The following is a 19,900-nucleotide window of genomic DNA, read 5'->3' as shown; positions in this document are numbered from 1 at the left end:
ATCCTACAGCCGTCTCCTCCTGCCCCATCCCCATCCCCCCACAGGTGGAACTTACACTATAACCACACGCCAGGGCCGGGACAACACAAGGTGGGTGGTGCACATGCCCGTGTCTCACCGCCTTGACCACGCGGACCCAAGGCAGAACTAACGGACAGTTCCATGCCGATCCGACAAGATGACCGTTGGGCCAGACCAGTAAAAGTGTGGGCCCAATCCACCAGGGCCAGGCGGGATGCCTTTACCTGGCTGCACTGCCCACCATAGTCCACAGCAGCTGGCAGCCCTGGAAAGCACTCAGGCTTCCCGTGCAGGAGGGAACACTCCACACCTGCTCCAATAACAGCAGCTAGTGGCCCCGAAAAGCGCTCAGGGTTCCCGTGCAGAAAGGAACACTCCACACCTGCTCCAACAACAGCAGCTAGTGGCCCCAAAAAGCGCTCAGGGTTCCCGTGCAGAAAGGAACACTCCACACCTGCATCCACAAGGGCAAAGACTTGCCACACACTTCTGCACAATGGGCCGAACCTGGGGGTGAGGGACGACTTCAACCTCACTCACGTCTTCCGCCACGGATTCCGGAGTGGCCTCTGCCTCAGACGCTCTGCCATGGAGCCCCTCCTCGAGCTGGCGGACCAAGCCTGCAGCGATTCCTGCTGGGACAGCAAGTCCCGCATGCGGGCTGCTTCAGCAAGCACTTCCCAGCCCACGTGGCTGCAACGACCTTCGCTTTCTCCAGCCTATGCTGGTCGGAAAACCATCCACGTCCCCCCACCCCTCCACTGGGGCCAGCTCATGGGAACAGTGGCCACACAGGCACCACATGCTGTGGGGGGGGCCACATGTCCTCCAGCCCAAGGGTAGACGACTCCGTTACCTGACTGGGATCCTGCTCACAGCTCCAGGTGTCCGAGTGGGTGGTGGCCCTGGTGTAAAGTGTCCGAGACTCTGGGAGCCCAAGGGAGCAGCGGACCACCAAAAAGCAGGCGACACCTGCTATGGCCAATAGTGTGGTGTGCCATCCAGAGGCTCACCAATTCACCGGGGAGTCATGTTTCTCCCAGGCAGATCGCATTTCCTGCTCACACCGGAGCTCCTCATGGGCTTCCTGAGACTGTGTTCACGCGCACAAGCTGCTCCACCGCCCTGCGGAGAGCTTTGGCCGGCACCGTACCCTGCTCGCTGCGCCAAGTATAATGCAGGGTCTCAGCTCTCGGCAGGTGAACACAGGAGATGTTGAGGCCAAAAAGGAACAACGGAGCCACAGATCGGGAGTTCATATCACTATATTATATTCTCGATGGCGGCTGGTCGAGACACAAGAAGCAAACATCTGCCCGCACCCCAACAAGGGGTCTTCCTGCACCCCAGTCTTGATGGCAACAGGTCAAGACACAGCAAGTAGGAGCCACAAGCTCTGCACCATCTGCGCTTGCTAACATAGCCACGGCAGTTATATACAAAACAATAGTGGCTAATGGCCAACTGGTTACAGCTGATGGCCAACTAATAACCGAGCCAACACCTTTCCATGTGAGGGCGAGAGCCTGGAAACTGCTCTCCTGGGACTCCGTCCCAACAATTAGTCAGTGGTGTTATTAAAATCTTGGCCTCTGATGTTTAACCACATAAACGGCCTTTTTTATTTTCATTCATAACAAAAATTCATACTGGAGCTTAACCTTAGGCTAATTCTCTTCCGTCTGCCACAGCCCTGCCATCCCCTGGTCTTACCCAGTCTTTCTGCCTCGCTCCGTTACTTTGTGTGCACATAAGCATTGAGTTTGTGACCCATGGCACAAGCTTTTGCCAGATTATGCTGCGAGAACAACTGCTGTGTTTTCTTTCTATCCACGTTGCACACACTGGTTGCCATCACTGGCTACGACCCTGTTACATGTATCTTTGCATCTCGGGACCCAGGCTGAACGGCAGCCCCTGCCTTGAACATGCTGTTGTTGTAGAGGGAAGGAAGGAAGAGCTGGTGGAAACACATTGGTGTATGCGTCCATTGACCAAAGCAAATTTCATACCAGACCCAGTCGGTATGTATTCTCACAGGAAATAGTGCAAGTCACGTGGCAGGCCAGAATGTACTGTTCTACAGGGTGGGGAATGGATAGTTGGGTACAGTAATAAAATCGGGCCCCCTTCGGGTATGAAAGATGTGCACTTCTGAGGCTGGCTCGAGTGCACTTGGAGCTGGTGCTTTGGGCCCTACCCTGAGAGGGCTGCCCCCTCACTCTCCTTTATCTTTCCCTGGCTCTACCCTGCATGGTCTTAGCATTATCATGTTCCATCAACGCACGAGATGCAGAGTGGCCAGAGCTGAGCTATTTATAACAACAGCATTTCTGAGCACGAGGTTGGGGATAAAGCCCTTTTCTCTTGGGGTCTGGTAGGCAGTTATTGCAGGATGGAGGGAGAAAGGGATTGGAAGGGGGCCAGCTTTGAGAGGGAGAAACGGTGAATCTGAGAAATGTGGCAGGCCCATCCTCCTGTCTTTGGGGTTCTTATACCCTTTAATCCACCGGGAATTCATCTTTATATACACAGAAGCCAACTCCTGGGTCTTGTGTGAGCAGAAGACTTAACTCACAGAGACCACCTCTCTTTCCATCAGCTTCTTGATTATCCCACGTGTGGTTAACGTGGGAACAAACCTTCAAGGAGTCTATCAAAATAGGTGTCATGTGCCATTGGGAGAAGCACAAAACCTGTGTTTGGATAGTCTTTGAGTTCTGAGTGTGGACAACACAGCCAGGGATGGTGAAACAGAGATTAGAGCTGGGACAGAGTTGGGAATTATCTCACCATGGTTTCCAGGCTTCTCTGCGATAGGGAAGGCGGTAAAGGAACTCATGTACAATGTTCAATATTCCAAACGCTGAGAGGAGTCCATACAGTCACCTACGGTAAGGTTGCTCAAGCTGAGGAAAATGTTTCTCTTGGCTAGAATTTAATCAACTGAGACCGTAGCCATGGTCAGCTGATGCTAAACAAGCTTTATTGGGGTTGTTTTTGACTAATAAAATGGAGACACTGAATTATACTTTAGTAAGTGCAGAGCCATGGATGGTGGTTTGTTGAGAGGGAAGAACAATAGAAGGGCTGTTTGCCCAGAAAAGGCTTGGGGACCTGTTCTATGAGAGGTTCAGTAGTGCCATGTAACTTCTCCAAGGTCATTGGTCAAGCCAGGACTAGAATGTTCCAGGTCCAGATCCATTGCTGTTCCCTTACTGCCCTTGAGTTAGGTTGGAGGGCCTCAGGACAAACTCCCTCACTGGAATTGTGGATATTTCCAGAAAGCATTACCCCTGACTCAGAACTGAGAGTAACTGTGAGGAGCCAGGCTGTAGTTGCCAAAGGATTTAAAGGTGTGGCTGCTGGACACCTTGGGGGAGTCACAGGGACACACTATAGGGCAAGATGCCAGTGGGCAGCAGCAAATTGAGAAAAATGGGTAGTGACTCCTCCCTTGTGGGCAAGTGCTGTCCCCAGCAGCAGGTTCCCTGTATGACACGTCCCTGTAGCCAGGCCCCAGCCAAGAACACTGGGGTCTATGATGACATCATACAGTTTGCTGCAGCTACAGGATCCAGGCTGATTGCACAAGTTTCTTTTCTGGCATCTGTGCAGTGATAAGTGGCCTGTCTCCTTCCTAGATGAGGCCACCAGGTCCATCCCATGAGAAGGAAGTCCAGTTAGCAGATGGGTCTTTCAGTCTCCAGCTCCAGTGTCCTGGTGACTGCCAGTTTCAGAATGGGGAATCCCTCCTTTTGTGACCAAAGAGAACCCACTCCATCCCCCACTCTCCCATTTCCCATGGTGTGGGAAGGCTCCCCCACCCCAGCCAGGAACTGCCCAGGTGAGGAAAGACTCTCTGAGTCCTTGGCGGATGGCTCCGAGTTTCAGACCCAGTCCTAATGCTTCATGGGAGAGGGAAGTTCTCTAGTGAAATGGTGAGTCAGGTGGTATGTGCCCTGGGGAAGGACATGGTCACAATGGGCATGGCAAAAACAGAACATAAGGAGAAGGGAATGATAGTGGATTTATGGGCCTCAACTTGAGGTGAGAGAGCATTTTCTACACTGCAAGTGGTGTGTAAATTATCAGATGTTTCTGAGTCAATTTGGCAGTTTGCCTTTCCAATATTCATGCTCTTTGTCTCAGAAATTTTGCTAGGACTCTTTCCTAAGGAATTGATCAGAGATGTTCATGGCCATGTTCTTTATTTTTTTTTTAAGAAATTAAAAATCTTTCAGTGTTCGACATTAAGAGAACATTGATTCAATTTCAGTGTTGTCCAAAGTTCGAATGTAATACAGCCATTAAAAATGTTTGTCAAAACTTTTTTTGTCACGAGCCTAACTTTATTTAAAATAAAGTTTGAGATTCAAATGTGTGCGTGTAATGTGTTCTGCCCAGATCCTTCCAAATTCTCAAGCCTTCCTCTCCCATCAATATCCAAATAGAATATTTGCGTCTCCGTGTAATATACTGTGAATCCCCATGAGAACACAAAAAAGTCCCCATGAAACAACCTTCAAAAGAAGCCTTGCAGCTTCCACCTCAGCCTTTCAGAATACATGCTTCTGGAAGAGGTCCAACTACCCTGAGCCCGATACCCTGAGAGGAAGGCCGAGCTAGCCTTGTGGAACAAGAGAGAGATGCCCCGCCAGCTCTCCACCAACCAGCTCCTGCCAACCAGCTGAGGCACCAGGCATGTGAATGAAGAACTCATTTTGGAGTGGAGTTGAGCCTTCAGACAACTCCAGCCCCAACTGCATCAGCCCCCAGTTGCGAACCTCCTAACTGAACCTCATCAACCCACAAGACCATGAGAAATTCTAAATTTCGCTTTGAGCGACCAAGTTTGGGGGTGGTTTGTTATGCATAATTAAACGTTTCTCATCAAGGACATTTTCCACAGTTTGTGGCCCTCTGTAATGGATTGAATGCTTATGTTCCACCAAAATGCATACGTTGAAATCTAATGGCCAATGCGATGATTTTTGGAGGTGGGGCCTTTGAGAGGTAATTAGATCACGAGGGTTAGAGCCCTTACGAAAGAGGTTAGTGACTTATTAGGAGGTCAGAGAGCTGGTCTCTCTTTTTACCACCAGGAGGATGCAACAAGTCCACAGTGCACCCCGGAAAAGAGCCCTCACCAGAACCTGGCTATGCTTGGCACATGTTATGCTTTGGTCTTATCCTCCGCCCATGAATTGTTTCTTTGCTTCCTATGTGAACTCCAAACGCAACAGCTACTCTAACTCAAAAGCATTAAGAAATTATTAAGTTCCAGAGCAGACATTAGAATGGAAAATGAGTTTTCACCAAATAAAAACAAACAAAACAGCAGCAGTCCCATGTATAGTCCAATCATTTTAATGTGTTTATTTTTGCTTTAGTCTTCTTGTTAAGGGTGAGTTTTTAGCTGTTCATTTTGTATACAACAGAGAATCAGTGATTGCATGAACACATCAGTCTCTACAAGGCTAAATCTACCCCTAGCACACATCAAAGGGACCTGAGTGACACACATGCATCTTGAGTGACCGTGCACTGCCATATACTCTGGGCTCTACACCAAATCGACATTTAACTTTGTTTCAAATGTCTCTTAGAGACAAATACAGAATAGTAGGTACAAAATCTCCGAAGAGTAGCAAGAGTAATGAAGTTTCGCCAAGGTGCTGTTGTATTTATTATAGTTTTCAGAGACTAACTTAACAGAAAGCCTGATTAATTTGAGTAGTCATTTTGACCTGTGATTTAATTATTAAATATAACTAGCAGATTCCTAAAAGAAAGCATTGTCTGATAAATTATGGATCCTGGTATTCTTTTTTTCACAAACAAACAGCTCTTTTGATTTTTAAAATAGCAAGAAAATGCTGATGCAAAATTTTATGGTGTTGAAATAGGTATAGTAAAAGCTTATACAAAGTTACTTTTTCAAAATTCAGCAGGGAAAGAGATCAGAACTTTTGAGATATACCATTCATGAAAAACACTACTCATTTATGTGGGCTTTTTTTTTCTCGTACTCTCTTCAACCTCCTTTCTTTCCTTAAAAATTGGGCTCCACCTATGATTTTAATCCTACCAAATCAGAATCGTCTTGACTGAATCTGAATTTCCTTTTATATGCTCTCATGCTTAAAAACAAAACAACAAAAATTCCACTTCTGATCACGAGATATTCCCAATCTCTTCTCATTCACTCTCTATTATCCTAATTCAAAAGGAACCTAATGTAATTTGGCAATAACAAATACTACTTGGATAAAGAAGCAGTTGGCATAAATAGAAAGAGATGTCTAGGGAAAATGACTAGGCAAAGAATTTAGAAGGAAGTGATGACTTTTGTGATTAAAAATAAAAGTCTGGTATTTAGTTTTGCTTTGCCATGAAGAAAACAGATGTTGCTATTCTTATTTCAAATATAAAACTTAAATTCCATGCCTAGGTTCTGGAATGTCTAAAGTAACTACGGGTACTAAATTTATGATTTAAAAAAATCGAGCATTTAGTCTTCTGTTCATATTTCAAGTTGAGAAATAATTGTATTTCTGAAATATGTTAATTTTCTATATAACAAATTCACTAATTTATGTGCTCAGGAACACGGATGATAAACACTCTCGGTTCTGGGTTTTCTTTTAGGGTGTGAGGTTGTGACACTAATAGCCTCTTGGGAACAAAAATAAAAATAAGCCATGGAAAGATGTTTTCATTGTTCCCTGTTCTCCTTTTCTATAATTCCCTCATTCCTCCAGAAGGATCCTGGAGGGAGTGACACCCTGACTTTGACCATATATACCTGAGTCCTGGCATGGCTGCTGTCCACCTTGGGTGGAGGCTTCCAGTGGTGGCCTGCCACTGGGACTTGCCTATCCTTGCCCTGGTCCCCATGGCTTCCTGTCTCACCTCCCCACTCCATCCTGGGAAACTCAGGTGACAACCTGGAGTAATTATCTGATGCAGCTCGCTTGGATGTGAGCAAGCTATTCCCAATCTTACCATTGACTCTCTAGAATGTGTAGGAAAGAATTACTCTAATTCTGCCTGTCCTCACAAATTGAAGCCTATTGGAGGAAATCATGAAAGGTGCCAATTTTCACCCCATTCAGCCAATACTGAGCGTTAATGTCTGTGAAGCCTTCACTGGGCTCTAAGGAGGCAGGGATGGTGCCTGATTGCTCACTCCACTCAATTAGCGCACTCGGTTAGATACGTGTACACTCAATTAGACTATCTCTGCTTGGCACATGGGGGTGCTCAGAAACAAAGGAAAGAATAAAATATGTAAGCATATTTACTGATAGCAAAAATATTGGCTTTCTCAATTCAATCTGTTCCTAAGGTAAATCAATCTGTTATAAACGCGATGATGCTTATATTAACAAGAAATACATCTTGTACATTTGGCACGTAGTTCACATTGGAGTGTTTGGGAATTAATTGTTTCATTAGTATTTTCCAGGCTTGTCAGAATAATCATTCTTTTGAACTCACTAGAATTTCTTCTTTTGTTTTTGTTTTCTTTTTACTGGCTGAGCATGGGAACGCTGAGGCATTGCAAAATAGATTTCAACTCTGTAATCTGAAATGAAGTTAGGGAAGCGCTATAAGCCAGAACCATTTGCTTTAGGGGTCTAAACTGCAGACAATGTTGTCGGTGTGCATGTTCCAATGTGAACGTGTATTTCGGAGAAATTACAAAGGGCAAACACTGCCGTCTAAAATAGAAACAAAGGTTATGGGTTTTCTCCATTTTTATATTTATCTTTCCATTTTCTGAATGTATGCCTGAGATAAAAGGGCAATCAAGATGAAACACATAAAGACTGTTTGGTTGTGGTCTTGGAGCCGAAATAGAGGAGTCTTCTTGCTTATGGGCCCATGGTTCCAGTTTTCTCCCCCATAGCAGGCTTCATACCTTTTCCTTACTAAACTAAGCAGTCACTGTCTGTCCTTACAGTTTGTGAGACAGATGGGAATTTCAAAATTGCACAAGAGATATCGTTCTCTTAGGTTAGAGATGTCTACTACATCATTTCTACAGGATGTTTTTTAAAAATTTAATAAGCAAAATGACCCTTTGCTTTATATGGATTAGAAACTTTCTAATAAGCAAGAACACTAAATTACCCTGTAGCTTGTTTTTGTGAAATTGTCTATTTTAAATTGAATACTCACTGGTACTCACGTTGGCATGTGGAAAATTTCCAGTATGTTAAAACTCACTCTTGGTTGTAGCTGTGACTGTTTATCTTACCTCAGTTTTATTTGCCCACTCTAAAATGGGCAAAAAATCTGTCAGTTAGTCTATGGCATTATTTTTTAAAATTTGAAATGGGTATTTCCTCCTCAAAAATGCACAAATTCTTATGATTCAGGGTAAAACCATGTCTAGAATTTGGAAAATAAACAGAACCTAGGACGGTAAAGGTAGTTTAGGACAGCGATCTATAAGAGCGCATCTATCCACATTCCTTGGGAATCAATGAAATAGGGACTGTAACTTTAGTAACTTTACAAATCAGTCAATGTTCATTTTATTTCAGTGTGATCTCCTTAATTTCAGAAAGAGCACAAATATCAGAAAGCATGATTCATAATGTAATAAAATATGTCTCCTTTTCTTAACTTAAAATATTTCCTTTTAGAATATTCTCCTTTGATTTTGTTTTTTATATTTTCTTTAAAAGGTTTTCTTTACATTTTGACTTTGACTACACTGGAAATTTATTTTGCATTTTCTTTTAATTAAAAATGTTCCAAACTATTTTTCTTAAATGTGATTCCACCTGTGTCATCAGTCCTATAAAAAGGAGCTTTAGAATTCAGCCTTCATTAGCATGTAAGCAAAGCGCTAACCAAAACTGTAAGTGGGCAGCCATGCATTTGGACAGGTGAAAAGTGGGAACAACTGCCTTCGACTGATCTGTGCTGATGCCCAAAACCGCGATTAAACACAACGTGTGCGTGGTAAAAGTCTGAGAATCCGAATTTTAGATAACCTACTGTTTACATTTTTAACGTCTGGGTATCAAAAGGTTTTTTTTCTGCAATCCCTTGACTATGGGTTCTACCTTTGCTTCTGCATGAACACATTTTAAATTATGCATTGTCTAATTAATCTAGAAATGTGTTGAGATAATGCCTGATATCACATTTAACCTCTGGATTTCCTCATGACAAAAGGCGATGAGTGTGGCTGACACATGGTCCCTCCCCTACAGATGTAGCCAGTGACCCAGCAAGGCTGTCCTGCCCCCTCGCCCGCCCCCACCACAATCTGCCACCTGAGCCTTCACAGTAAAGCTGCTTTGCTCAGAGCGAGGGACTCTGGGCCCTGGAGGTTTTTGAGATTAATTTGGATTTGGCAAATGTCAGAGCGGATTTTGTGGTTAAATAATGCCAGATTATAGGACATCTAAAATAAATGTAATCACACCTCTAAATATAACCTACATCTTTGCTGCTTGCTTGCTTTGTGGTCAAGTTTTGAATTGTGAAAATGCCTATGTTTGTTAAAATGAACAGTTAAGTTACTACACTCTTGCTTCAAAGTCCTTAACTTGGATTTATTAAAGTGATTGCACAAATGATGGTGTGGTTATCACTAAACACATAAAAACTATCACAATCAACCCTTGGTTAAACAGTTTGCCCCTTAACAATGGTAAAAACAAAAAAAACGGACAAAGCATCAACATTATGAAGAATTAGCAACAATGTACTTATTAGAAAACATGTTTAGAAGCACATATCTAATGGAAGCATTATGGTGTCAACTGTCATCTGCCCTCTGTAACCTGCCACCTAATCTAAGAGATTTTACTTTCAGTTTTTTACTATTTTGGATAACGTACAGTGGATGGGTGAGTTCCTAAACATTGGATGTAATTTTAAGCTAATGACTTTACCCTAAATTCACTTTGTACCATGTTTTCACCTAGATTTGTCTCATCCATTCTTTGGGGATTATCTCTCAGAGTTTCCCAAACCCACTGTCCAGGTTGAGACTAACGATTATGTAGCTAGAGTCAAGCCTGACATTTTAGACAAGAGCTAACTTGCCAAACTTCACACACAATGTGAAAAGGTGTCACAGCAAGGGACAGGGGTTTTAGAACAAATGAGCTTTGATTGATTTCAGATTATTTCATTGAATCTGGGGAAAAAAGAGGAAAGAAAAAAACAAAGCAAGTGTTAATAGTTTACATTTGTGTTATACAATGGATACATGAATTTTAAAATCTAGTTAAAAATTTTTACAATGAATTAAAACCAAATATAACTTTCTCCCCATTTTCTACTATGTTAAGTATTTCTTTTACTGTCACATAATGATGAAATGGAAAAACATTTATTTTGCTTCAATCTGGACGGCCAAGATAAATTCAAAAAAGCAACTGAGAGCTCTTGGAATGAATTTGAGAAATCCCTAGTTATGGCGAGTTCTCTTGCTTATTATTCACATAAACTAAGGGAAACAGCGGTTCCCTTGGGCTTCACGTAGGCTAGTCGAGCTTCTGCTATCAATGCGAGGCTGCTGATGGTCATATTAAATCATACTATTTCTTAACACGGCTCTCATTAACAGATCAGCTTCTTCCTCGAATGGATTAGGGCTTCTAAATTGCAAATTGTGCTGCTACTACAAAGAGTCATAGTGAGTGAGAAAACAGTAATATTTCCACATACCAGAATTTCCCCACGTGGCTCCTGTGGAACATGTGCTCCTTGGAATGTTACTAGGTGTTACTCAAAAAAGTGTCTGTGGTCCAATTCATCTGCAAAACACCAAGCTAACTGCAGTTAATCTGTGATGTGCTTCTTCTCCCCTGCAGGGCATTTAAATTAGAAGCTTCCATGTACTTATCACACTAACTTTCTAAGACAGTATGTTTTCCAAAGTCATTTGACCCTGAAACTCTGTATTTGCAGGATCTTTGGAACTTGCGTTCTGTAAAACAGACGGTGGGGAACACTGGGATTCCATTCCTCCTGCAGGGTGCAGCTAACTAGCTCAAAAGTCTAAATCTCGATGGTTTAATCCAGAGGCAGTTACATAGGCCCCAGCGTGGTATGTAACAGTCAGGTCATTGCTGGGTCAGGAATGCTGGTGTGACGAGCTAAGGCAATTTGGGGGGAAGATCAGTCTCATGGTGGGTCAAAAGGAGGAAAAATCTTTCTGAAATCATTGGAAAATAACACTTTATCCAGAGTATGTATTCCTATACTTTCAAATGTACAATGAAATGTTGCCCTTTTTAAACCTTCTCTGTTAACACAGTTCCAAGAGAGTTCGATCTGGCAACAAATTAGGGGGGAAAAACGAGGACAATCGAGGCAAAGAAAGAAATGAACACTGACTTTGTGAATCCCTCATGCATTGCCAGATATCCCAGTGATCCAATTCAATAGTGTATTCAATTTCCTCGCATTACTTTAGAAAGGATTGAGATGATGGTGTCATCACCCTCACACAATCCTGTTCGCACAAAATGTACCTGGGTAGAAATCATTCAAGTTGTATAAAATAAGGCCTGTTTTCAGTTATCCAGATTGCATATGCTCCTTCGCTCTATAAAACTCTCTGTAATACTCTTATTGTGCAGACACGATTCAAGAAGCCAATACCTTCAATCTAAGGCAGGAATAGACCGTAACCACTGGTGACCAGTAACGAGTACATACGCGTATCAGAACAGCAACTTCAGAGTTAAGTGCCTTGGGCTAATAGGTCACATGAAATAAATGCAGGTCTTGGGAACTAGCTCTGGAATTTTCTATGTAGGTATTGTTTATTTCTTTGATTAGAGAATTGCAAATACAATGAATTATAAAAACAATGTCCCTGCCTTCCCCCCCACGCCAGCCACACCCCCTCGGAAGCGTACAGATTGCCAGTCCAGCAGCGCAGCAGAGCTTGCACCAACCAGGCCCTGGGCGTGGCATCTTGCTGGGGGCTCAGACACGTGGTGACTCGCTCATTCCCAGCTTCGTTTCTAAAAGACTGTAAAACCACCGCAAATTTGGCACCATGGGGGCTATTGGCACCATGGGAGCTATTGGCAATGCGAACTCGGGCTAGGGAGTCTGGGCAGCCTCCGGTGACAATTCCAAAGCTTTGGCAGTGCTGTTTAGGGAAGCTTCACATGCAAACTTCTCAAATCAATTTTCCTAATAGCTAGATTCAACTTTCCCTGTCCCTAGAAAAAACAGGAGCAGCTGTGTCCCGGGGCTGATGTCTGCAGACCCCCAACAGCTGCAGGAGGGTCAGGGAGAGAGAGATCAGGTCGGGGGAAGCAAAGCACTCAGATTTTAGACACAGGTATTAATCAAACTGCTATTTTGCTTAGAACATCTATCTTTAAAAACCTACAAGCCAAAGTGGGAGGAAAAGAGGCAGAAAGGGAACAGAAAATACACACACTACTTGGCTAAAGTCAGAAAGGAAATCAATTCTACAGAGCAAAATTTAGGAGATGTCTTATGAACCTCAATTAGAGAGAAAGTCATGCATTCTTCCAGTCAGAACCGTCTATTATTTTGTAGGGCAAATAAACATTAATGTACTAATTTAATAGATTTTCTTTTTCATCTTCAGCAAAACATCACTTATTTTCACTTTAGACAAAAACAATGATCATGGAATTTTAAAATGTCTTTTCCTTGTTATTATGAATTTTGGGGTTAAGTTAAAAGAAAAAAGAAAAATTGACTGTGTACCGTAAAATGCTGAAATCGCTTATTCCTGAACACCAGTTGGATGGTGGGCTGCGGTAACTCTTGAGTCAGAATGTCCTACATCTCCACGCACACTCAGGCCACCTGGCCTGACTGTCCCATCACTGATCACAGCCAGTAGGCTTCCCACTTTCCCCTCCCGACCCCCACTCTCAACCCCCAAATACACACATCTAAATATTCAGTGCCACTCAACAGGCAAATACTTCAGTCTAAAATGGTGGTAGATATTTTGTACTAGAACATTCTATGGCTAAAAAAAATAAATAACCAAGGTTCTAATTCTAATGTTGGAAATTCTATGTTACAGTTTACAAAAGTAAGCAAATCCTTGGGACATCATTATTAATTCTTATTGAGGTCAAAGAAAGGTTAAGTGCGCCAAGGAACTGAAACAGACTGCAGTCCTTGGTAGCCAGAGGGGAGTCTTTTCATACACCCGATTCTCTCCTAGAACCTGCTTCAGGGAAGCTCCAAGCTGAAGAAAGGCAGGGCAGGAGGTGGCTGATGAATGGGGCTTCCTAGAAGCTGTTAACAAGAAACGCCCACTCAGAAAGAGCATAACCAGGTGGACACCCTGGCATTTCAGATACAGAGGACCAGGAACACGACAAAAATCTTGCTTGGCTGTTTGAGCCACTTCAGTCAGGCAAACAGGATGACCTAGTAGTTCCTGTCAATTAACTTGTAAAATACTGAGATTGAAAACATGACTTTGGTGATAGAAAATGGAGAGCAGCAAGCCTGGCCACCAAATAACTCTGGGCCGCTTAACAATACAGGTCTGAGCTGAAATTCCCAAACAACCTGCTCCGTTGCCCCTGAATGGTTTGCCCGGGGAAAGCTACCCACTGTGGATGGTGATTTGCAACCAAATGTTAAAGGCGGCAGTTTTTCCACTGGGATGTCATGTCCATGCCAGCAGTTGGCCACCAAATTCCAAAATGTGGCTGAGAACTCTGTACTCAGCTTCAAGGAACACACATGCAGTTCCAGGCTGCTGCTTCTCAGAACACTGCTTGAAAGACACTTGAAAGCTACTAGTATAGGAGAGGGAAACACACACACACACACACACACACACACACACACATGCACACTCACACACGTACACGCACACTGGCAGCTGGAGCTCAGTGCAGGGCGGTAACCTCACCAGCTTTCTCTCTCACCGCAAACAACACACTTCCCAAGGGACACTGGACTTGTCAGTCATTATTTTCCTCTATCTACCCTGAAAGATGGAAGGAATTATGATATTGTGATTTGCATTTTTTTCACTTCTGCTAATAGGTTTCTTGGTAATGAAAGACAAAAAGTTGTGCCTGGTAGTGACGTTTAACAGCTGCCTAGTACCTAAGGTAAGGTGTAAGCGAAAGGTAAAGGGCATGCACGATTAGGATAAACACACACAGACTGGTCAGGTGACACACAAAGTCTATTTAACTAATAGAGGGAGCGAGAGAAAACGGTTATTTCTGGGGTGCAGGCAGCTCCCATCCGCTGGGCTTCCCTCAGTCTCCAGGAGCAGCCTCGGAGTAACAGATGGTTCCGAATCTGTTTCTGGGCTGCTACCGAGGAGAAAACCTGGGCTCAGGAGGACAGAGCATTCTCAGGACAGCTGTGCCCTCAGCAAAGGGCCCTGACTCACAGGGGATGCCGTGGCCTGTCTCCTGCAGCTCCCGGAGGCCTGTCTTGCTCATTGCTCCAGAGAGAGCACACGAAGTCTGATGCCTGAAGGACCCTGGGAGGGATCCTGAAAAGAGTCTTAAAAGGGAGAATAGATGGCACATATGCCATTCACTTCATACATGTGAATCTACAACTACATATCTATAGGTTTTGAACACTGGACGAAAGAGTTGGGAAACATGAAGAAACCATTTTCCAGCCTCTCAACTGTCTCGACCAAGAGCGCCCTCTGTGCGTCATGACTGGAGACCTACGCCCAGCAGAGAGGGACATCCCACATCTGGGACGGATGACCCTAACTGTACCTTCCCCACGTTTCACTACCTTAAGAGACCAGTGTGGTGAAAGTCCTGTAGCCTAAGGCAGCTACGACCCGCAAGGGCTCACTGCTCTTCTGTTTTGCTGCTATTCCTGAACTTCACCACCATCACGGTTATGTTGTCAGGGCAGCCTCTGTAAAATGACTGCAAAACTATGCTCTTAGCCCCAAAGTGAGGTTCATCCAAGCGCTCCTTGATGAATCGAACAGCTTCTTCGTTGCTGAAAGCATCCCAGAGGCCATCGGATGCCAAGATCATGAACTCGGGCTGGAGCTTGTCCAGGTCAAAGGTCAGGATGTCGGGGTCTGGGATGACCACGTTGAGGTTTTTCAGCGGATAATCCCCCAGGGATCGAGACATGGCCAGGATTCCCTGGACCCTCCAGGAGCCATTGAAACTGATGAAACCACCTGGAAAGAGAACGAGCCCGTTAGCTCAACCAACTGCTATCTCACAGAGCTGGTACAGTCTGGGCAGGCGCCCAAAAGGCCGACCTAGTACATGTGACATACTGCATGTGCTCCCATCACCCTACCCGGGAACTGCCAGGAAGGACCAGCACGCCTGCTGCCTGGTTGGAGGTTTGACACTCTACCAGTAGATCTCATGCTTGGTATCTTAAACGACTTCAAGAAAATATCAATAAAAATATTGAGGGTAGGAGATACGTGTGGATGAGGCCATCGGTTTTAACCTAACAACACCATGACAGCTCAGTGATTGACAGCGGGGAGCACTAGTGTGGAGATTCAAGGAGAGCGGCAAAAGGGAGCTGAAAGGCAGCGAGATGGCTCCCAGAGACAAGCAGGGGGATCCACCATTTAGCTTGAGGCTGCCCTTGCGTGGACTATACAGCTCTCAAAACAGCACCCCAAACAGGACCAGCATTAGCCAGTGTTTCACGGCTCAGGGTCTCGGGTTAGACTGCTTGGATTTGAGTCCTACTTCTGTTACTTCTAGCTATGTGTGACTTTGCACGAGAAACCCTACCTCTCTGATCCCCAGTCTCCTTGGCTGCAGAATGGGGACAATAAGAGTACCTATTCCACTGAGTTGTTGTGAGAAATAGAGGAGTTATTCCATATAAATCACCAGCACAGTGTCCGAATATAACATGCACTCAATGGTATCTATTGTTCTTTTTCTCTAAAGTCGTTAGAACTTTGTTCATTCACATAGTGCTTGTCAGACAGTTATTAAATATATACTCCATGCAAGGGGACTTGCGGGCTGTAAAGTTATACAAGGTTCAGACCTTTCACTAAAGAAGTGGACGGTCTGGCAAGAAAGAAAAGCCATATGTATAAAAAACTAGAAACACAAAGCAGTATTCTTCCAAGGACAGCCTAGTACCTGCTAAATGCTGCAGACCGATGGAGGAAGGCGGGATGGTTTCCGGTTGTGATGAGCAGGGAGGAGTGAGCATTAAAGCTGGGCTGTAAATGACGGGTAGGACTTGTGTGGGCAGGGACATATGAGAACTTGCCAGGAAGTGTGGTCGAATGGCAAGAGCATGGGCTCTGGGGCGACAGAGACCTGCGTCTCAGTTCTGATCTCTCGCTAGCTTTGTGACCTCAGGCACACTGCCTCGTGGAGGCTGTAAAACGAGAATAACGTTATGACCTCAAAGGTGGGGAAAGAGAAAGTGTAAGTCGCAGGCTTGGCTCCTAGTACAGAGTGAGCACGTGACGCTGGTATTACTGTTGCTCTTGGAAACGTATCGACAGTGGAGACAGAAAGACCAACATGTATTTGGCCAGGACTGGTTGCAGTGAGTTACCACACAAAGCAGGAGGGGGGACAGATGTCCGGAAAGGCAGGCTGAGGTCAGAGAAAATACATGTAAAGATAATCAAACCGCTCATTGTCCCTTAAGCCTTGTTACAAAATACCCCCTGGACACAGCAGGTTGGGTTCAGCTCCTCTGAGATGGCGTCTGAATATACTTCTACGAATGGTGGGTTTGGCACAAAAGAGGAAGGAGGATCAAATGGGAGTTACGTTTCAGAAGAGAGCGCTGGAGGCTAAGATGACATTTCCAGGTGTATCGTATACACACCCTTGCCTGTGCTCACACAAGAGTAGGCTAACTGTATCTTAAGTTCAGGGTCACAGCCGACTCATGGGGAGATGGTATCATCTTCGTAAGTAAGGAAGCCCGAGTATTACACTCACACTGCCTGCCATTCATCGGAGCTTGATAGATGCTCCTGAAACATTGTTTGGTCCATCCCATTGACAGGAAACGTGATCAAAGTTTTCATTTAAATTATTCCGCATCTCAAGCAGTCACTGAAGTGGGACAGTATAATAAAATTCAACACTTTTGGACTCGACAGTACAGCTTCCTACTGTGCAAACTCAAACGTTGATTAGGTTCTGAGCAGAAGCTGACCTGTAGAGACTGAGTCTACCTGCAGATTGCCGCAGGCAGCAGGGGCCATCCTGGTCAGAGAGCCAGGGCATATGAGCTCCCCTCCTGAAGCGGGACCTGCCACCTGGCAGGTTGTACAGGGCCTACATGCTGCAGTTGTCAGTCTGGAGAGGGAAGGGAAGGGCTCCTCACTTCCACAGACACGAAAGGATCGCCCCAAAATCAAATTATAAAAATGCAACCATCGATTGATAATCTTCCTACAATTCTTTGCTCCAGTGATACCTCAGTGGGGTCTTCACAGACCACCCCTAACACTCCCCATTCCCTCACTCACTTTTTGTCTCTCCACAGCAGCTATCACCTTGCAATATACTAGATTTTTTACTTATTTATTTGTTAACGTCTGTCTGTCTACTACATTCCCACTCCCATTCCAATTCTAAAATGTAAGTTTATATTCCCAGTCCTCAGTTGTTGAAAAATATGAAACAAAAAGGGATTCTCCACCCCCCCCACCCCCCAAATATTTACTTATACCAGGCATTGAAGTAGGTGCTCGGAGTCTAGAAATGAGCAGACCAAGTTCCTGCCTCAAAGAGCTCACAGTTGGGAAGGCAAGACAGATAAGGGAGCCAGGGAAGTGCATACACCGTGACAGGTGACACAAGAGGTCCACATAGGACGCTGGGGAAAGACCGAAGGGGTACTTAACCCAGACTGGGGAGCCTGTGGCACAGTGAGACAGGAAAGGCTTCCAAGTGGACACCCTCAGACTGAGTCTTACAGGACAACTGTTACCCACTAGACAGGGGGGCAGCACTTTGCAAAGGCACAGAGGTATCAGAAACTTGGCTGGGGAGAAGCGGGGTATGGCGAGCAGGGGCCCACAGAGCTCATTAGCCTGAAACTAGTAAAGGCCTTTTGGGGCCCTTTTGGAATCCTTGGCCATGAAGAAGGGCCAATTCAGTGGCCGTTTATTTGGTAGGAAATGTTACAAAGTCCAGCCTCAGCTCCCTCAGCGGCAGCCTCCGTGCTGATCTACTAGTGACAGTAACCGGACATCGTGCTGCAGGGGCTAAGCAAGCCCCCTCGTCCACCAAAGGAGACGGCAGACAGTGCTCGGAGCGCTCACAAGCTCACCAGCTCTCTTTATCCTCTTTCTCTCCTTCAGTTGGTAAGGCTTGTGATCATGAGACAAAGGAATGGCGTTCCCGTCCTTGTCACACAGGACCCCACGTGAGTCACCCACGTTGGCCACGGTGAGGTCTTTGTCTGACAGTAGAGCAATCAGACACGTGGTACCTGAAACACAGAAGAGAGAGGCAATGGATTCTTCAGTCATTAAAACCGCTCCTGCTGGGTGAGCATTTGACTTCAGCCACGCCAGGAATGATGGCTGCTCACGTCAACACCACTGATCAAATCTGACAGTCAATTTTCTTAACCTTGTCAGAGTGTCACTGAACCAGGCTAGGATAACATTATCATTTTCCCTAATAATTTTTGTCTCTGCTACTGTTAATTTAAACACACATCACATTTAAAAGGATTAGGAGGGAATCGAATAATCAGTTTGAAGCTCAGACAATTTATACATATTTTCTGCTTCTTGTTGGTGCCAAGTTTCTGTGAAGTCTCAGTTGAAAGTGGGGAGGAAGGGGGAAAGGTGGGCTCCTCAGCGGGAGGGCCTGGAACAGGCAGTAAATGACAGATGTCAGCAGCCAGATCCTATGCAGCCATCGGGAGCCGTCTAGAGCCATGAGGGAGCCACCTGTACAAACTTTCCTATACCGTCTGATAGCAAAGACTGGAGGTCAGAAACAGCTCTGCTGCAGCGTGTGACGGGGGCAGGCTATAAAGACAGAAGCAGAAAAACCTACTGCCATGACAGAAACGAGGCCTTGGAAGGCAGGCAGTGGTCAGAGGCAGACGGGAAGTGACACTGCAGACTTGCTTGCCTGGAGCCCACACAAGACACAAAAGGAGAAGTCCTCAAACCCTGGTTGGCATGAGAACAGATAAAAGCAGATAGAGTTAGACAGTCTGCTCTGGTTGGAGGCTGCCCTCATTACCTGCCTGGCGCCCTCTGTCCAGCTCCTCTTCTTTCTCCTCCCTCCCTCTGACAGTGTCACTGAGTACTAGGGTTTCCAGGCAGGAATTCCCACCCGTTTTCAGGAATCGTTTTTGCTTTCCCGTTCCCAAATCCCGAGATATAAACTGTTTTCTGTTCTCCACGATGAATCATTTCCACAAAGTGACGGCCGATACTACCAACCACCTGGGTTCAAGGAGCCGATTTTCCCGATTTCCTGACCAATTTTCGTGCATTTTGTTCTTCAACCATCTCACTGTCCTCAAGCATCTGATTGGGTTAGCTTGTCGAACCCAATCAGAGCACAAATTCTCCTACAAGGCATGTTCTTAGCATTTGAAAGGTGAGATGGAAACATTATGTTACTGAATGGTACACGGCTTGGGGGCATTACGTCCGTGTAACTCCTGGAGCTGCCTCTCTCAGGCCCTCTTCCCTCTCACTCTGCACACTTTGAGAAAGTGTGTTCTGACCTTCGCTTCCACTGCCATCTAAGTCTGTGCTGCTAGCCTGGCTGACCCTCCCGAAGTCCGTATCAACTGCTCGTACGTGTTGCCATTTGCCTGGACAACAGAGGATCCAGGGAAAGGCTGTGGGGTCTCCATGCGAGGGCAGCAGAGGGATCCACCTGAATGAGCTATGGGCCCC

General features: G+C 45.2%; 1 protein-coding gene across 3 annotated transcripts in view; it reads right to left on the bottom strand.

Moving 5' to 3' along the window:
- Nucleotides 1-5,375: 5,375 nt before the first annotated feature.
- PPM1L (protein phosphatase, Mg2+/Mn2+ dependent 1L) overlaps nucleotides 5,376-19,900 on the bottom strand; it is a 255,406-nt gene continuing 240,881 nt past the window's right edge. For all 3 annotated transcript variants that reach the window (XM_019731941.3, XM_088794430.1, XM_074327260.2), the window contains exons 3-4: nucleotides 18,301-18,462; nucleotides 5,376-15,193 (exon numbers count right to left, since the gene is read on the bottom strand). In XM_019731941.3, coding sequence (XP_019587500.1) covers nucleotides 14,847-15,193; nucleotides 18,301-18,462 — 509 coding nt within the window. In that variant the 3' untranslated portion in view covers nucleotides 5,376-14,846. The remainder of the gene's footprint in view (nucleotides 15,194-18,300; nucleotides 18,463-19,900) is intronic.

This window comes from Rhinolophus sinicus, chromosome 17, assembly GCF_057876585.1.
Source record: "Rhinolophus sinicus isolate RSI-liver-muscle chromosome 17, RSI-T2T, whole genome shotgun sequence".
NCBI lineage: Eukaryota > Metazoa > Chordata > Mammalia > Chiroptera > Rhinolophidae > Rhinolophus > Rhinolophus sinicus.
Note: the sequence above shows the minus strand (reverse complement) of the source record. Positions and strands in the feature narration are given on the sequence as shown.